This window comes from Solanum pennellii, chromosome 7 (genome assembly GCF_001406875.1).
Source record: "Solanum pennellii chromosome 7, SPENNV200".
In the NCBI taxonomy this organism is placed as follows: domain Eukaryota; kingdom Viridiplantae; phylum Streptophyta; class Magnoliopsida; order Solanales; family Solanaceae; genus Solanum; species Solanum pennellii.
The window spans coordinates 73,267,980-73,284,033 of record NC_028643.1 but is presented as its reverse complement, the minus strand read 5'-3'; the positions used below and the strand labels follow the sequence as shown (position 1 = coordinate 73,284,033).

Here is a 16,054-nt window from a genome sequence, read left to right as displayed (position 1 = left end):
TATATATATATATATATATATATATATATATATAATCAACACTCTATATAAAAGTCATATAAAGATTTTAGCGTTTCTGAATGTAGTGATATTAACTCAGTTACTGCTAAATATTTTTACAATAATAAATATGTCGATAAAAAGAAAATATATTATTACTAAATATCTCTTTTGTTATAGTGTTTGTAGGTTCAATTCTTACTAGCCGTAATTTCTAATGTTTTCAACTCTTCACATGTCTGTTTTCTAAAAAAATCCCCTTGAAAATATATTACTACTAAATATCTCTGGTGCTAACGTAACAATACAAATTAAATAAAATACAAATTCTCATATATTTTTTTAATTGAATCGTAATTCGAATCCACCAAAATTCAAGACACAAATCAACAGTTTCCAAAAGGTATGATATTCCAACAATATCAGTTATTCACCAAAAAGGAAATAAACTAACCTAACAAGATGTTACATGTTGAATCTCCAATTGGGAAATGATTAAGATTTATAACAATTAAATTCTCGTACATTTGAATTATTAAATACTTAGGTTGGTCAAGTCTAGCATTTTTGGATTTTTTTCATTAGGAAAAAAAAAAGAAAAAAAGAGGGGGACCTCTTGTAAAATTGACCCAAATGAACTGTGGAATCCTAGACAAATAAACAAGATATAAGAAGAGCAATAATTGTTGTTAAATAGGTCCCATTTTTTGTTGTCTTAAAAAAAATAAAAAAAAAATAAGGTCCCATTTATTTAAATGCATTTCATTTTCTAACATGACCAATAACAAAGACATGTATGTCTTATTTTACAAGTACTAACAAAACTCAGTTGCTGCTTGCCTTTAGAGTTTTCTCCTATTATATGGTCCCCATTTACTTGGATAATTTTTCTAAAAATAAATTTGGTCCATCAAAGTTACTCAACGCGTCCATGTTTAGTTGCTCATGTTTGATTTTGATATATTTTTAAAAATAAAATTAGCTGATGAAAGTTACTCTTTTTTTGTTCATGTTTAGTCGTTCATATTTAACTTAACACAACTTTAAAAATAAATTTGGCTGATGAAAGTTACTCCTCTTTTATCCATGTTTAACTTGACACGTCTTTAAATATAAATAAACAAAATATTTTCTTCTTTCCAATTTATAATGCTTTTTACAGAGTTTTTAAATACGACAACTAAAATAAATAAATGGAGAATGAAGACAATAATAAGTTTGTTACTATATACCCGTTTAATAAATTCATTATATTTGAAAGTACATTGAAAATGACTATTATTAATTATAAAAGTAAATTAGGAAAAGTAGGTGATACATTTTGTTTTCATTGGTAAATTAGAAAAGTAAAAATAAATATGTAATTTTAATAAAATAGACAAGTAAATAATGAATGAAGAGAGTAAAATAAATATCTCTCGGTTAACAAATAAAAATAGATGGAAGGAGAAATAATGATAAGCATTTTTTTATTCTTAATGAGAGATTTCAAACTTCTCTAGATATAAAACCATCTTTGTTAACAAGTGTTTTACTTCTAATTAATAAAGTTAATTTTGTGAGAAAATCGTATACCTCTTAATGCAGAATTACTTTTTAAAAAATATTTACCCCTCAAAAGTTTCTAACATAAATTTAGATTTAATCAAGCCTGCAGAAAAAAAAAAGTAGACGGAGGGAATAATATTCTCCTTAATAGGGACTTAACACTTTGTTTTCACATTTCACCACTAAAGTTGACTCCTTCAAGATTTTTGTGATGCTTGTTATTTATTTTTATAACTAATTTGCATTTCATTTTGTAAACAATATAAGAAAAATATATCTAAACAAATTGATGACTTATGTTCCTTTTTTTTTTAAAAGAGGAGATAAACATTAATCTACTTATAATAATAATATAAAAAGAGACAAAAAGTCTCAAAATAATAGTTTTTTCTCCTTAATAAGAAAGAGTTTCTTTAATAAGATCACATTGTAGATTTGATTGTAATAAGGTTAGACGCCTTTGGTCAAAAAAATATTAATTACACTAAACATTGTATAATGATATGACACAATTATGAATAAAATTTTTATATTTTAAATCCAATACCTACATCCCATTTATATTATTAAATTCAAAAAAAACAGTTCGAGCGAGATGTATAGTATAATCGAATTTTTTAAACTTCGTACTGCGTCAAATGTTGCCACATAAAATGGGACAGAGTTTACAAAGGTTCTATATATGATTTTTGAACATCTTTTAAGAGCGTTTTAAAAAATAATATATTTATCGAATAAATTGAGTAATAAATTAAAACTTTGATATTTCATTTGTACATATGGATTAAAAGAAATTTGTTCTATTTTTTTTCTTCATTTCATTGTTAAATAATTTATATTGAAATTTTGATTTGGAGAAGATTTTTGAAAAGGAAAATACATATGCGCGGTAGACAAAAAGTTTAGGAATATTACTCATTTATTCAACTTCTTTGATACAAAACGTATAATAAATAAATAATATAATAATGTTTATATCGGTTAAAGTATCAGACAAAAAAACTCTCCAGAAAATCTAACTTGAGTGGATGGAAAACTGCTCCTATATATATATATATATATATATATATATATCTTAATTTGTGGTTCAAAATTATTCTCTTCTTGTTTGTTAGTAGTAAAATAAAATATTTTTCTTGTCTGTTAGTAGTAAAATAAGATATTTTTTCATTAACATGATTAATTAGAATTCTTTTATTTTTAATTTTGAGGTTTCGGATTCAAATCCCTAAAGAATATTAGTTTTTAAATAAATAGTGTTGTATAATATTCAATTTAATTGATATTTTAATATAAATATTAAAGGGTTAATACTCAGTTACTCCCCTAGCCTATACCCAAAATCCCTACGACACACCTTATCTTTGATTAGGTCCTATTACCCCCTCCAACTTTTTTTTTAAGTAATTTATTACCCCTTGCGTGCCTACGTGGCAATAATAATCTGCAAGGTCGAAGTGTTTGTTGAACACGCGCCGGGACCCACTTTTTCAGCTTTCGATAAAGTAACTTTACACTTCCCAAGTTTGAAAAGCTGGCGTTTTATCTTTTCCAAATTAATTTTACCAAAAAGTAGATGAAGTAGAAAGAGGGAAAGTCTTGCATGTGTGGACGGGATCGATTTCAAAGGTTAGAAATTAGATTTCCAACTGAAATTTGATTTTCGATGTTGGATTTTGGGAGTTAATTTTAAACATTGTCAAAACTTATTCAACTCGGATTTTGTCATAACCCTAACTTTATAAACATTGTTAAAAAAAATAAGAATTAATAATCGACATAAAAAGATGTAAAGAATATATTAAATTTTACTTTACCTTTTCAAATCAAGGAGCTATTTAACTTGAATGATAATGGATGGAGCTTCTTCAAAAATGAAGAACCATGAACATGGAGTTATTTTTTGAAAAGAGGAAGAAGAACTTGCTTTTGAGAGAAACAATAAAATTTATTTTTGAATTTTTTTTCAAATTGCTTTGACACGTGGCTAACTTTTATTGGTCATTGTTAGCCAAAATCTGCACTCACTCTGCACACACCTACATGGGTGAAATCACGATTATTGCCACGCAGGCACGCAAGGGGTAATAAATTACTTAAAAAAAAAGTTGGAGGGGGTAATAGGACCTCATCAAAGATAAGGTGTGTCGTAGGGATTTTGGGTATAGGCTAGGGGGATAATTGAGTATTATCCCAATATTAAATATCAGATTTTGGAAATAAGTAATAAGTGTAATGTTCTTTTTTCTTGTATTGCCTGTTGTTAAACAAAATCGCAACAACCACTTAGTCCTATAACGTTATAGTACTAATTAAAATTAGTGCCGTTTTAAAAAGTTTTGGAATTCTAAAATCAAACATTATAAAAAGATTTCTTTAATTATCATATGCAAATTGAATAATTATAAAATACTTAATATAATTTTAAAAATTTCAAAAATGAAAAAGTAGAATATATACATACGTTGTCAAGTAAAAATGTTACAGTAAAATAACTATAATATAAAGCTATAGTAATAATACCTCTGGCTCAAAATTTTAAAAAGTTTATATTACGATATTGTGTGTAAACCATAAAATAAAGAGTTGCGTTTAATTGGGTAAGTTGATATATAATGATATTAAATTAGTACCAATGTATTGAAGTGCTTGAAATTTAAGAGTGGACCAAAAATAAATTTGATATTTTTATAAGCATCTAGCAATAAATTTTGCACAGTGCAAAAGGTCTAACCATAGGTGAAATTTAGAATATTCAATAATGAGAAAATAAAATTGGAAGAGAAATAAAAATGATAAATGTAAAAGTAGTAATGTGAGTTCATAATACTCGTCAAGAGATAAATAAATCAGTAATGCTACAATTAGCTAAACACAATTTCATTTCTCAATTGTTACAATAACTCCCCATAAAACAATTTATTTAGTGATTTTATAATTGAGACGACCCTTCTAAAAGTTTACAAAGAAACAATACAATTGGATAACCATTTCATCGGTTTAAAAGTTACAAAATAAAAATTGAAAGATATACTCCTTTCATCTTAAAAAAAGTCATCTTAAAAAATCTATATATATATTAAAAATAAGAATGCTTTTGAAATTTAAGGAAAAAATTACTAGTGTGCTTGTTATAGTATAGGGAAAAAAATTTGAAATATCTTCTAACTTTGATCGAGTTGCTGTAACAATATCAAATTTTGAAAAGAATATTTTACCCCATGCACTATTTATTTTTTTTAATCAAATATAATGAGATTACTAGTGCTTGAACACATAATCTCATGGTGATTTTGCAATCCCTCCACTATCTAATAGTGTACTTTAAAGATATACAAGTGTCCACGTGGACATCATATATATTACATCATTATAAATAATAATGTGTCCATATAAACACATATATACATTTAAAATACATTATTAAATAGTGCAGAGTAAAAGGTTATCCATAAAATTTTGGATCATTACAATAATTTTGGCCAAAGTTACAATATTTTTCAAAATCATTTCCCTAAATTATATATACTCTTATACTCTTATCTTTTTAATAGTGTTCAATTTTCAAAAAGCATTTAATATTAAACAGAGATAGTTTGTAAATTATATACTTATTGTTTTTTTAATGGATATAATTTTGGCTAAAATAACATTTATTTTGATTGAGAAAAATCCTTAACGTGTAATTAATGAAACAGTCTACGTGTGAGAGATACTTTAACATCCATTTGCTAAATATAAATACAAAAAGACTAACAAAATGGTACCTTATGTTCGAAAAAAGATCAGTATGGTCCATTCCTAAATATAAATACAAAAAGACTAACAAGTATTTAATAAGTTAGGATCATTGAATTTAATTAGAATTGTGAAAGAAAAATGATTTTTACAAAAAATACAAGGAAGGTTTTGTCAAATCTCAAAATTTGTAATATCAAAACAAATTACACCTCACACAAAAACAACAAAAATCACAACCTTAAAAAAAAGCAATTGAAGACCAGAAATAAACCAAAATTAGATGAAATTGCATAAAGCTACACCTCCAAATGTTAATTCGAGGAATGCGTCATTATCAACCTTTGAATTAAAGAGAAATTTGAAAAAAATAATTTAAAGGAAAAAAATTGTATCTGTCATATTTATTAATAAAATATTCTTATTACAAGTCAAATATTTTAAATTTTTGTTATTTATATGAAAAAAATATTCATTTTTCGCATATTTAAAGATAAAAATTGCTCATAAGGACATTTAAGGGTGCCATCTCAAACCTACTTGCAAATATGAAGAGACCTTTCTTTGTCAATTTTTCTCAAGTAAATACAAATAAAATATTTTTTCTTTCACGATGGAACCCCCTTATTTGACATTTTGACATTTCTCGATCGTGAAGTTTAGTTTTTTAAAAAAATAAGAAAAAAATCGTTAGAGATGATAAGATAAGATTAACATGACAATGTTGATGATAGTACAAAATTGAACTATTTCACTATCCCAAAACACATCTTTAATTTTGTTTGAATTCTTAAGCAATAATAATGTCCTTCTCGATAGGAATTCATCCGAGACATTATCGATGACTAGTTTGGTGGGGTGTATAAAAATAATGTTAAATATGATGTATCAGTAATGAGTTTTAGTTATGCTTATATTGGTTGTGCTGAAATTATTTCTTTTGTAATGTCTGATTCGGCATATTAGAAATAACATATATTACTTAATTTGTTATAAATCCATTAAATAAGTGGATAGTCCATAAAGTTAGTACATGAACAACCATTCATTAAATTATTTTCTACTCTAGTAAAAATAAAAGATGTTTCTTAAAAACATTTTTCATTCATAAATTAAAAAAAAAACTAAAAATCATTTCCGCAAAATATTTTCTATTCACCAACCAAACATGAGAAAATAAGTCTAAAAGTTACTTGTTTTCCAGAAAAATGTTTTCATACATACCAATCGCACCCATTGTTTAGTTAGAGACACATTTTCAAAATGACTCATAAATGTTAAATACAGAATTGACGTCTTTTATCTTCAATTATTGTTATACTATTATATTCAAATAAAGTACCTCTAATGATGAAATAATTACAATGCGACTATCTTGCTGGCTGAAAAACGAAATAATACGTGGAGATCAAGACTAATGAAATATCACCAAGTGGGAAAACCAAATGATTAAAACTTAGGTTTGGAATAATGAAAAAACACAAAAAGGTCATGTGTAATTTCATCCAAATGTCATTAGGTTAGGAGCCAATACCAAGTGAGAATTGTCCCTTTGTTTCTACTTTCTACTAACTAATATAATTGTGAGCCATATATCTCCCAATTGAAATTCAATAACATGGGAACTGGACCCTAACACAATGTACCTTTCTCCAAGAGGGCCTTGCCTCCTGCTATACAAGAAATGTGTCCAATAGAGATTCAAGATACAAGACATAATTTTACAAATAGTGGATGTTATTTAATGACATGGTCACTTAGAGCATCCACAAAAGTGCCCCACATTTGATTTTCTATATCACAAGTGTCTTTTCTCTACGTTTGCCATGTGCAATTATGTGGTCTTCTTATTTCCTAGGGTATTTTTGGTCCCATTGTGTGTGTTAGCTAATTATTAACGTATTTTCATAGTCATTTTTATGAGAGGGAAATAATGAATTTGAACCTTTTATTGTTTGAAATAAATATTGAGTGAAACGTGTGGTTCCTTTCAGAGTTAAATGCTAATCGGGACTATATATGTGACTCAACATAACAAATCGTTTACTTTTATAATAGGCACGTAATTTATTATTGTATAAAATAGCGATATTAAGTCTAGCTCCTTATCCAATATAATTTATTATTGTATAAAATAGCGATATTAAGTCTAGCTCCTTATCCAATATAATTAATTATTATACTTTATATTTAATTTTATAATCAAGTCGAATCAGATAACGCCGTGATATATAAACCAAAGATTTATTATTCCTACTGTTTGAATCTGAATTTTTTAATAAAATTAAAAAGAATTTTATTCATCAGACCGCATAGATGCTAATTGTTACACTTTCACTTTTGCACCTCTAGTTATCTTTCCTAGTTCAATAATCATAAGAAAGTAGGAAAATTTTCTTTTATTTATTACTCTCTCCTTTCCTTTTTAGTTGTCATGTATGCTAAATATATTTGATTTCAAAATATGTTCTTCATTTCTATTATATGTCTTCCTTACTAAAATAAATGATCCTAAATATTCGTTATTTCATAAATCAATATATAAATAATGCTATTTTTCCTATTTTACCCATTAAAAGTTATTATCCTTGAATTGTCCAACATAGAAATACTAATTTTTTTTGTGTTTATTGGTCAAATTAGTCAATCAGAGTAATTAATTCACGTTCATTTATTGAAAATTTGCTTTGAGCACTTAATAAGAGTTTACTGGTAAACTTACATAATTTTTTAAAGAACATGAAATCTAAAATGATAACAACTAAATAGAAATGGAGGGAGTAGTTGTCAATTTAAACAATCGAGAGAGAATTCATTGTTCAAACAACACTCATTTGTAATTTTTCTTTAAGTGTTGTATCAAACCTTATCATGACAACTAAAAAGGAACGAAGAGAGTATTATTTATTTTTTTAGGAAAAAGAGAATGTTAGGTTTGTGGAAATTATTTTTGATTAATCATGGAATTATGGTAGATATATGTCACTCATCCATGACATGCCCCTTAATCACAATTCACAACTTACAAGAAAATGAAATGCCATAAGCAAATTGGTTTTTCTATCTATCATATTTGAAGTGTAGTTCTCACTTCTCACCAAGTCCTTTTTTCTCTCTTTTATCCAAAGCCTTCCCTTTCACACCCCAAAAAGCAGAAAACAGATTTTTTTAGTAGAGCCTCCATTATTCACAAATTTTAGGGTTGTCTAACTACAAACAAAAGTACTTATAATTAACAGAGAAGAGATAGATAAATTAATAATTATGGTTGTAAATTGAATAGTTATGTTTCTATTTTCCATCATGAAAGAGCGGGATAACTTTTTGGCTTTCTTTTAGTGGCGTGATGAAATGTTGTTAGATACAAAATATTTCCTCCGTTTCATAAAGAATGACCTAGTTTGATTTAAAATGGAGTTTAAAAGTGTAAAGAAGACTTTTGAATCTTGTGGTCCTAAATTAAAGTTAGGTCAAATGTACAAAATTGCCCTTTGATCTAGTAGTCTTAAACATGCCACGTGGAAAGCTGAAATTAAAATGTTACAAAACAACAAAAGGGTCATTTTTTTTTTGAAACAGACTAAATAGAAAAGAAAGATAAGATTTTTTTAAATAGAGGGAGTACTACTTATTAGACAGAGAATCAAGTGGCCTGTCAGTTACGACCAAACTCAACATTCAGGCGCTCAAATTAAATAGTTTACCTAGCTGATAAACAATGGACCTGAAGAGCCAGCATTTATGCATATGATCAAATCCAACAAATGGAACTTTCATAAATAACGTCTCTACTTTCATGAGGTAGGGGTAAGGTCTGTGTTACACTCTACCCTCCCCAGACCTCACTTGTGGTATTACATTAAGTATGTTATTGTTAGTCCTGCCAATGAAATGAAGTGAAAAACATGTTCTACTACAATGAATTAATTTATCAGTACTACTTATGGAGCCACACATTAGTTATTCAAAACTAGAGTGAAGTTGTACGTTCAAACACTAAAAAATGCAACAACACAAACACATTGCAACACCGAGTAGTGGTGACAGTGGACAACCTTCCTATAAGCATTACATGAATAAATCATAAGGTTTTGGTTCAGATTAAGAAAGGAAACTGAACAGAAACAGAAATATCATGACCTGTTAAACCTAAACTCGAGTCTAATGGGACAAATAACTAATCAGAAAAAAATTAAGAATAATGAAGTTCCTACGGTTTATTAACACGTGTCAGTCTATGGACAGTTTAATAAATATGGTTGGGAGTGTAATGCACGAATTGGCAACTCAATTAGAATGTAGTGCTGCTTTCACTGGCAGAAATGGAGGGTGCTTCAGTCTTTACGAGATGAGAGCCCCTGCTACTAATATCAAGACCCTGAAAACGACAGAGGGGATCTTGTTGCATTGCGTCTGCCAGAGCCTGTGCATTGCCTGAAAGTAGAGGGTGACGCGGATTAGATATGCTGTCCTGGAGGTGGTGAAACTGCGACATCTGTATGTTGTGTGATTCGCTTGGCCCTGGCTGCGTCTGATGAGGAAAGAATGCTGGACGGTTATATTGAATTTGCTGCATTCCTGAACTGTATGCATCTGAGGAAGCTGATATCTGCCCTGTAGCTATTTTAAGTCTTTCAACTTCCTGTTTCAGTGCTTCGTTCAGAGCTGTATATTTGGAACAGAACGAGAAAGATTTGCAAAACATCAGTAGTTTTTCTATAACAGATGAAACTTTTATTATCTGAGTGTAGAGGGATAAGGTAATTAAGCCATTTTACTGATTAAAGACGTAACATTAGATTTTATTTGTTCAGTATCTTCCAGGCAAGGAGTTTATAATTAAGTAGCTGGCAATTATGAGATGGAAGGGAAAATGACTATATAAATCAAAGACAATATTGCAACAATGCAGCGGAAAGCAATAGATGGGAAGCATACCATCACGTAATTGAGCTTGTTGTTCCATTGCTTGTAACCGGAGCTTAAGCTCTGTATTCTCATTAGTTAGCCCAGTTGTATCCCTCTGCCGAAGTTTACAGAACAAAAAATAACCAAAGTTGATGGAATAAGTTGTATGCTTCTGCATGTATCTAGAGATTTTAGAAATTTAGAATGTAAGTTCTAAAAAGGAACAAGTACCTGGAAAAGGGTCAGTTGTGTAGAAAGAGTGGTCGCTTCTGCTTGAAGGGTCTGAACTTTTCTCTCAAGTTCAGATATATAACGAGTCTTTCTCTCTTTAGAACGAGCAGCAGACTGTCGATTCGCCAAAATCCTGCCCAAAATTCTCAAAAGTCAGACACATAGCAGATCTGAACTTAAGAATTTCTTCCCTTATTAATACATGTAGACTTCAACAAACTTACAAAGTGATACTACACATTTCATCATCTCAATAGCAAAAAATGTTTGTGTGAGTTGATCATTAACTGATATGGTATATATATCTCTACGCAGCACTTCTACTCAAATTTTGCCTTCGGAGTTTGGACACAGTTAGACTCTTGTTTGCAAATACTCGTTGTGAAGTGCTGAAGATCCTTTTTCTGCTATAGGAGCATGAATTCTTCTTTGGAGTACTCGTGCTTCTTAGACAAGATGCATAAAAGTACTTGCAGTAACAACTCTGAATTCCATAGCGTTGTTTTTCGAATAGTTTTCAAAGCATATATTTCATCAGTAGATACTATATACCAGTTCCACATAGATATCCGCTTTTCACATATCTCTACTTGACATCTATCCAGCTTTACTAGTGAAAAGCATAAAATTATTATATCATGCAAGTCTTATGACCAATTTTATGGTGTTTGAGCCTAACTTTTCGCACATGTTGGAGCTTTAGATTAAAAGCTTTTGTTTGACTAATCTAGAGTTTTGTCGCCCTTCTTTAGATAACTATGGTGTTTGAGTCAACTTTTGATTAATTTTACGGGATATCTATCACTTCTCAACAATAACAGCTTTCACTAACAGCATGTTTCACGTAACTCTTCCCATTAAGGCTAGAACATATGGAAGGATAATTCAGAGGCGTATTTAGGATTTTAGTAAAATGGGTGCACGATTACAAAAAAAGTGCATCAGTTTGACTTTTACGTTCTTAATATTAACCATTAAATTTTAGAAATTATAGGTCAAAAGTATATGATACTACTAATTTTAAATTTTGAACTACATATATAATTTAATTATATAAAATTTTACCATGACAATTTTTCTAGAACTTTTTGATGTAACATACTTGAAAATTTTGGGGAAAAAGGTCTGATACTTTGACCGAAATTGATGTAACAATACCAAACATTGGAAAGAATCTTTTACCTCGCACTATTTAATAGTGCATTTTAAAAATATATATGTGTCCACGTGGACATTATAAATATTGCATAATTATAAATGGTAACATCTCCGCGTGAGTACATATATACCTAAAATACACTATTAAATAGTGTAGGTGGGTAAAAGTTCATCCATAAAGTTTGATATTATAACAACAATTTCGACCAAAGTTAAAGTATTTTTCAAATCTTTTCCCAAAATTTTGAAAGATCAAAGAAAAAAAGACAAAAGAAAAATTAACTAAAACTTCAAAAGTGTAATAGTAATTAATAACCATTTGGAGAGGTGTTATTCAAAAAGACAAGATAAATATAAAATTTATCACTCACCTAGAAAAATGCACCCAATCATCATATATATGATACTTTTAACGTGAATTCAGACATCTATAATTAAATATTTTCTTAAAAATATAACATTACTGTATAATTTCAAGAGGGGAGCATGAATTCACGTGAATCCACAACACCCCTTCTAAACATGTCATGAGAAGAAATAACCTAACAGTTTTGTCTCAAAGTGAAAATTGAATCTCAGACCTTATGACTGTGGTATGTGCTTCACTGCCCTTCTTTCTACTGTGTGCTTTAGCATCTGTATAATTGTATTATACTTGCTTCAAAGAAATTTCTACCTACGCTATGTGTTATCGGTTCAGTAGCTTTCCTATTGAGCTTGAGTGTGGTATATTATTCAATATTCTCTTTGTTACTTTTTATTTGTTCAATTTTCTTTTTATTGTTATTTCTAATTTTTTAATTATTATATTTTATTTAAATGATTAATTACTTTGAAAAATATAAAAAAATTTATTTACTTTATAATTAATATGAATAAATTGATAAACTCACTGCGTCATTATAGATGTGTCAATTCAAAAGTCGACAAGCATAAAGGGACGGAGGGAGTATCAAAAATGAGTAAAAACAAAAACATGACATTCCTCATTTTACTGTGCTCTTCATCAAAGCAGTGAATTAGAGAGCAAAACAACTTGATTAGTTTCATAATGTTCTTCAATAGAAAATGACTTTATCTGAAAATTCAGATCCATGAAAAGAAAACAGGGGAGAATAAGTAAACAGAGAAGAACAGAATTGCAGCGAGGCGAATCAACGATCACTTAGTAGTGAAAATTGCTAATCATCACAATTAGTAAAAGTTACCTTTTGGCACGTTTTGGATCAATAGTCCATAGTTCAGCTAATTTATCAGGAGCCATAGCTTTCTTAGCTTCAATACTCTCCGTCATCAACAAACTTGAACTATCGACAGAATTACTATGCCTATGACGTGGCTTCTTCTCTCCATCACTACTCTCAACTCCCACTCGAGCAGCACCAGCATCGATATCAGTGGGATTAGATCCACCGGCGAGCTTCTCAATATCCATATAAGTAGAGAAGAAATCATCCTCCGACCCGATCTCCTCGAAACTTCCTGCCGGAGCATCGAATGGGTCGGATACCAGATCTAGATCCTCCGGCAACCGGAAATTGACCTCCGACTGAGCTCGTCGGTGGTGAGATGGACGGAATGCAGCTGAAAACGTTGTCGTCGGAAACTTAATGGAGTTTGGATTTGACGGATCTTGCATTTTCAAGTAAAGAGAAAAAAGCTCAGAAAAAATGAAGTTGATGGCGAAGAAGATTGATACTGTTAAGTAAGGATAAACAGTTTGAAGCGGTTTGTTTTGACTTTTTTTTAACTGTTAAAAAAGCTTTAACTTGATTTGTGAAAAAAAAAAGAAAGAGATTGTGGGGTCCACTTTATGTATGGAGAGCGTAATGATTTCATCGGACTGCCTCTGCATGGGCTTCGTCCCATTTGGTCCACCAAAAGGATAAGAGAAAATAATGATAAAATAGTAACTTGGTTGCGTCATTGTGTTTTTAGGAAACTTACATAAATACACTATATTTTTTTTAAAAAGTCACTATTTATATCAATAATATTATAAATCCATTAAATAAGTGGATAGTCCATAAAATTATTACATGAACAACCATTCATATTCACTAGGTTACATGAACCTTTTTGAATAAGTATGTATCTATTTATTATGATACTTAATATAGTGACCTTTGGAATGATTTCTCACTCTATAAATAGGGTTGTTCATTCACTATTGTAATATATACATATGAAACTTATATATACTTGAATAAAAGAAAGTCTTCTCCTACATCTATTTCTCTTGTCTTCTTCTTATAATCTTGATTTTACAACATAATTTATGTTTTTAATAAATTATTGACAAAAATACTCTCCACAAATATAATGAAAAGAATGTATGAAAAAGGTCTTTGATGAATAAGTGTGTCTTCAATCATACTAATACATGCATTAAATTTTTTTTTTAAATGATTTATACCAGGACTTTTCATTTATTAGTTATACATATATGATATCTCAAAAACAAATAAAATGTATAACTAATTAATGCAAAAGTTAGTTATACGAAAGTTAAAAATATATACTCCGCAAAAGAATAACAGACTCATGTGTATAAATAGAAGTACACGTATATACTCATTAATAAAAATAAAATAAAATCATATATTATATCTTAATAAATTAGCATAAACTTAATATGAACTTAATATAATAAATAGTGTGCCATAGCATCCATATGATGACACTTGGTAGTTGGTACTGCTGATATATTCCGTAGAATAAACTCACCTTGATTATTTAAAATTAGTTTACTAAAGTTAAAAAAATTAAATAATTCATATTTTTTATAAATTAATTTTATTATTTCAAATAGTTTTTACCTCAAAACGCAAGCGAAAATGGTAATAAATAAAGTCAAAATTGATGGTTAGTGTATTCATTCAAACGGTGGAAACAAGTGGCATGAGGTCTTGAATTGGCAGGACCACTATTACAACATCTATATAAAAAATAAAATAAAAAAACTATATAATAGAATCACAGATTTTTTCCATAATTTATAAATTTTTATATCATCAATGTTATTTAGTCAATTATAACATGAATCTTATCAAATAATAGTTACCGCCCATATCAAAAAGTATTTTCACGTATTTAATTTATATAAAAAAATCAACCTTACACGTGCACTCAATAAGTGTACACATGACATAAATTCCTTTATGTGAATGAAAATATATATAAGATTAGACTCTAATTTGTTTGAAATCTTAAATTGAGAGACCATTTATTTTTTCCAAAGCCCCTATTCATATCATAAAGTAAATATGAGAAAATATAATTTGGTGGTGCTTATATATAAAGGGTTGCTTTAAAAAGGAGAAAAGGATATAACTGCAAAAGAAAATGACCCAATAGAAAATGATGCTATAATTATTATTCATAGTGTTATATCGTAAAATTGATCGAGACTGTTCAGTTACTATGGCTTATGGCTATCTTAAATGCCATAAACTTTATTATATAACCAGTTTCTTTTAGAATGGGTTGGTCAACATATCTCACTACATCTATTTGGTAAGTTGATGATATTCCAATTTTAGTAAGCGTTTAATCGTAAGTTTAAATATTTTTTACTTTATTTAGAATTTATCAAGTTGGAGTTGCAAATAAAAGGGATAATGCACAAGTACTCGCTCAACTTATGCTCGAAATGTCAGAGACACTTATTTTATTAATAATTTTCTACCCCTTTTCGGCCTATGTGACACTATCTTGTAGGCCCAACGCTGATTGACTTTTTTTTTTAATCTAGTGCCACTGAAAAGGGGTAGAGAATTTCTTATAAAATAAGTTCAGGGAGTAATAGGACCTTAGTATAGTATAAGTGTGTCTCTGGAATATCGGACATAGGTTGAGGGGATACTTGTGTATTTTCTCCAAATAAAACTGTAATTATGAGTATCTTATTTGAAATTTACAAAAAGGGGATTGGGTAACAAAGTTGGACCAGTTTTCTATTTGGAATCTAAGTTCAAGTTATTTAACGATCAAACACCGATTTTGAAAAATAAAATAAATAGTTCTCGTGATCAAAGGACTCAAGATGGAAAACACAATTTAGCTAATTAATCATTTATCACTTAATTAACTTCTAAACAGTATTGACAAACATATTTGGAATGATTTAACATGAGATATATATAAGCTACTTAGGACCCCTTTGAATTTGAAGCTCTTGTTATTCTTTTGAATTATCGTATTGACAATCAACAAATGATCAAGGTTTAAGTTGAACTGATTATAATTGTATAACTATTTGCAAAACCTTTTTTTTTTATAAAGAAAATATAATAAAAAAATGTTAGATAAATGATATATAAAAAGTATAATACTTTGTTCAAACAATCAAGCTGTAATTACAAAATCGAAATTGCAAAGAAAAATCTAAATTTAATTAGGTTTGATTTTGACATACCAAGAAAGAAATATCAAATAAATCAAACCCTAGCGTACATTATTACCACTTTTT

The 16,054-nt window shown here is 28.7% G+C and overlaps 1 protein-coding gene across 1 annotated transcript; it reads right to left on the bottom strand.

Annotated features, from left to right (window-relative positions):
• Positions 1-9,246: 9,246 nt before the first annotated feature.
• Positions 9,247-13,222, bottom strand: LOC107024225 (transcription factor RF2b-like). Its single transcript, XM_015225165.2, has 4 exons — positions 12,792-13,222; positions 10,426-10,558; positions 10,225-10,309; positions 9,247-9,951 (listed from the first exon to the last, which is right to left on the bottom strand). Exons 1-4 carry the CDS (start codon positions 13,220-13,222, stop codon positions 9,578-9,580), a joined length of 1,023 nt encoding a protein of 340 aa, XP_015080651.1. The 3' UTR covers positions 9,247-9,577.
• Positions 13,223-16,054: the final 2,832 nt, after the last annotated feature.

Excerpts from the sequence above, each read along its gene's own strand:
- LOC107024225 (XM_015225165.2), bottom strand. The coding sequence starts at position 13,222 with ATGCAAGATCCGTCAAATCCAAACTCCATTAAGTTTCCGACGACAACG. Across the intron at positions 10,559-12,791 it reads GATCCAAAACGTGCCAAAAG|GATTTTGGCGAATCGACAGT; the intron begins GTAACTTTTACT and ends AATTTTGGGCAG. Across the intron at positions 9,952-10,224 it reads ACAAGCTCAATTACGTGATG|CTCTGAACGAAGCACTGAAA; the intron begins GTATGCTTCCCA and ends CCAAATATACAG.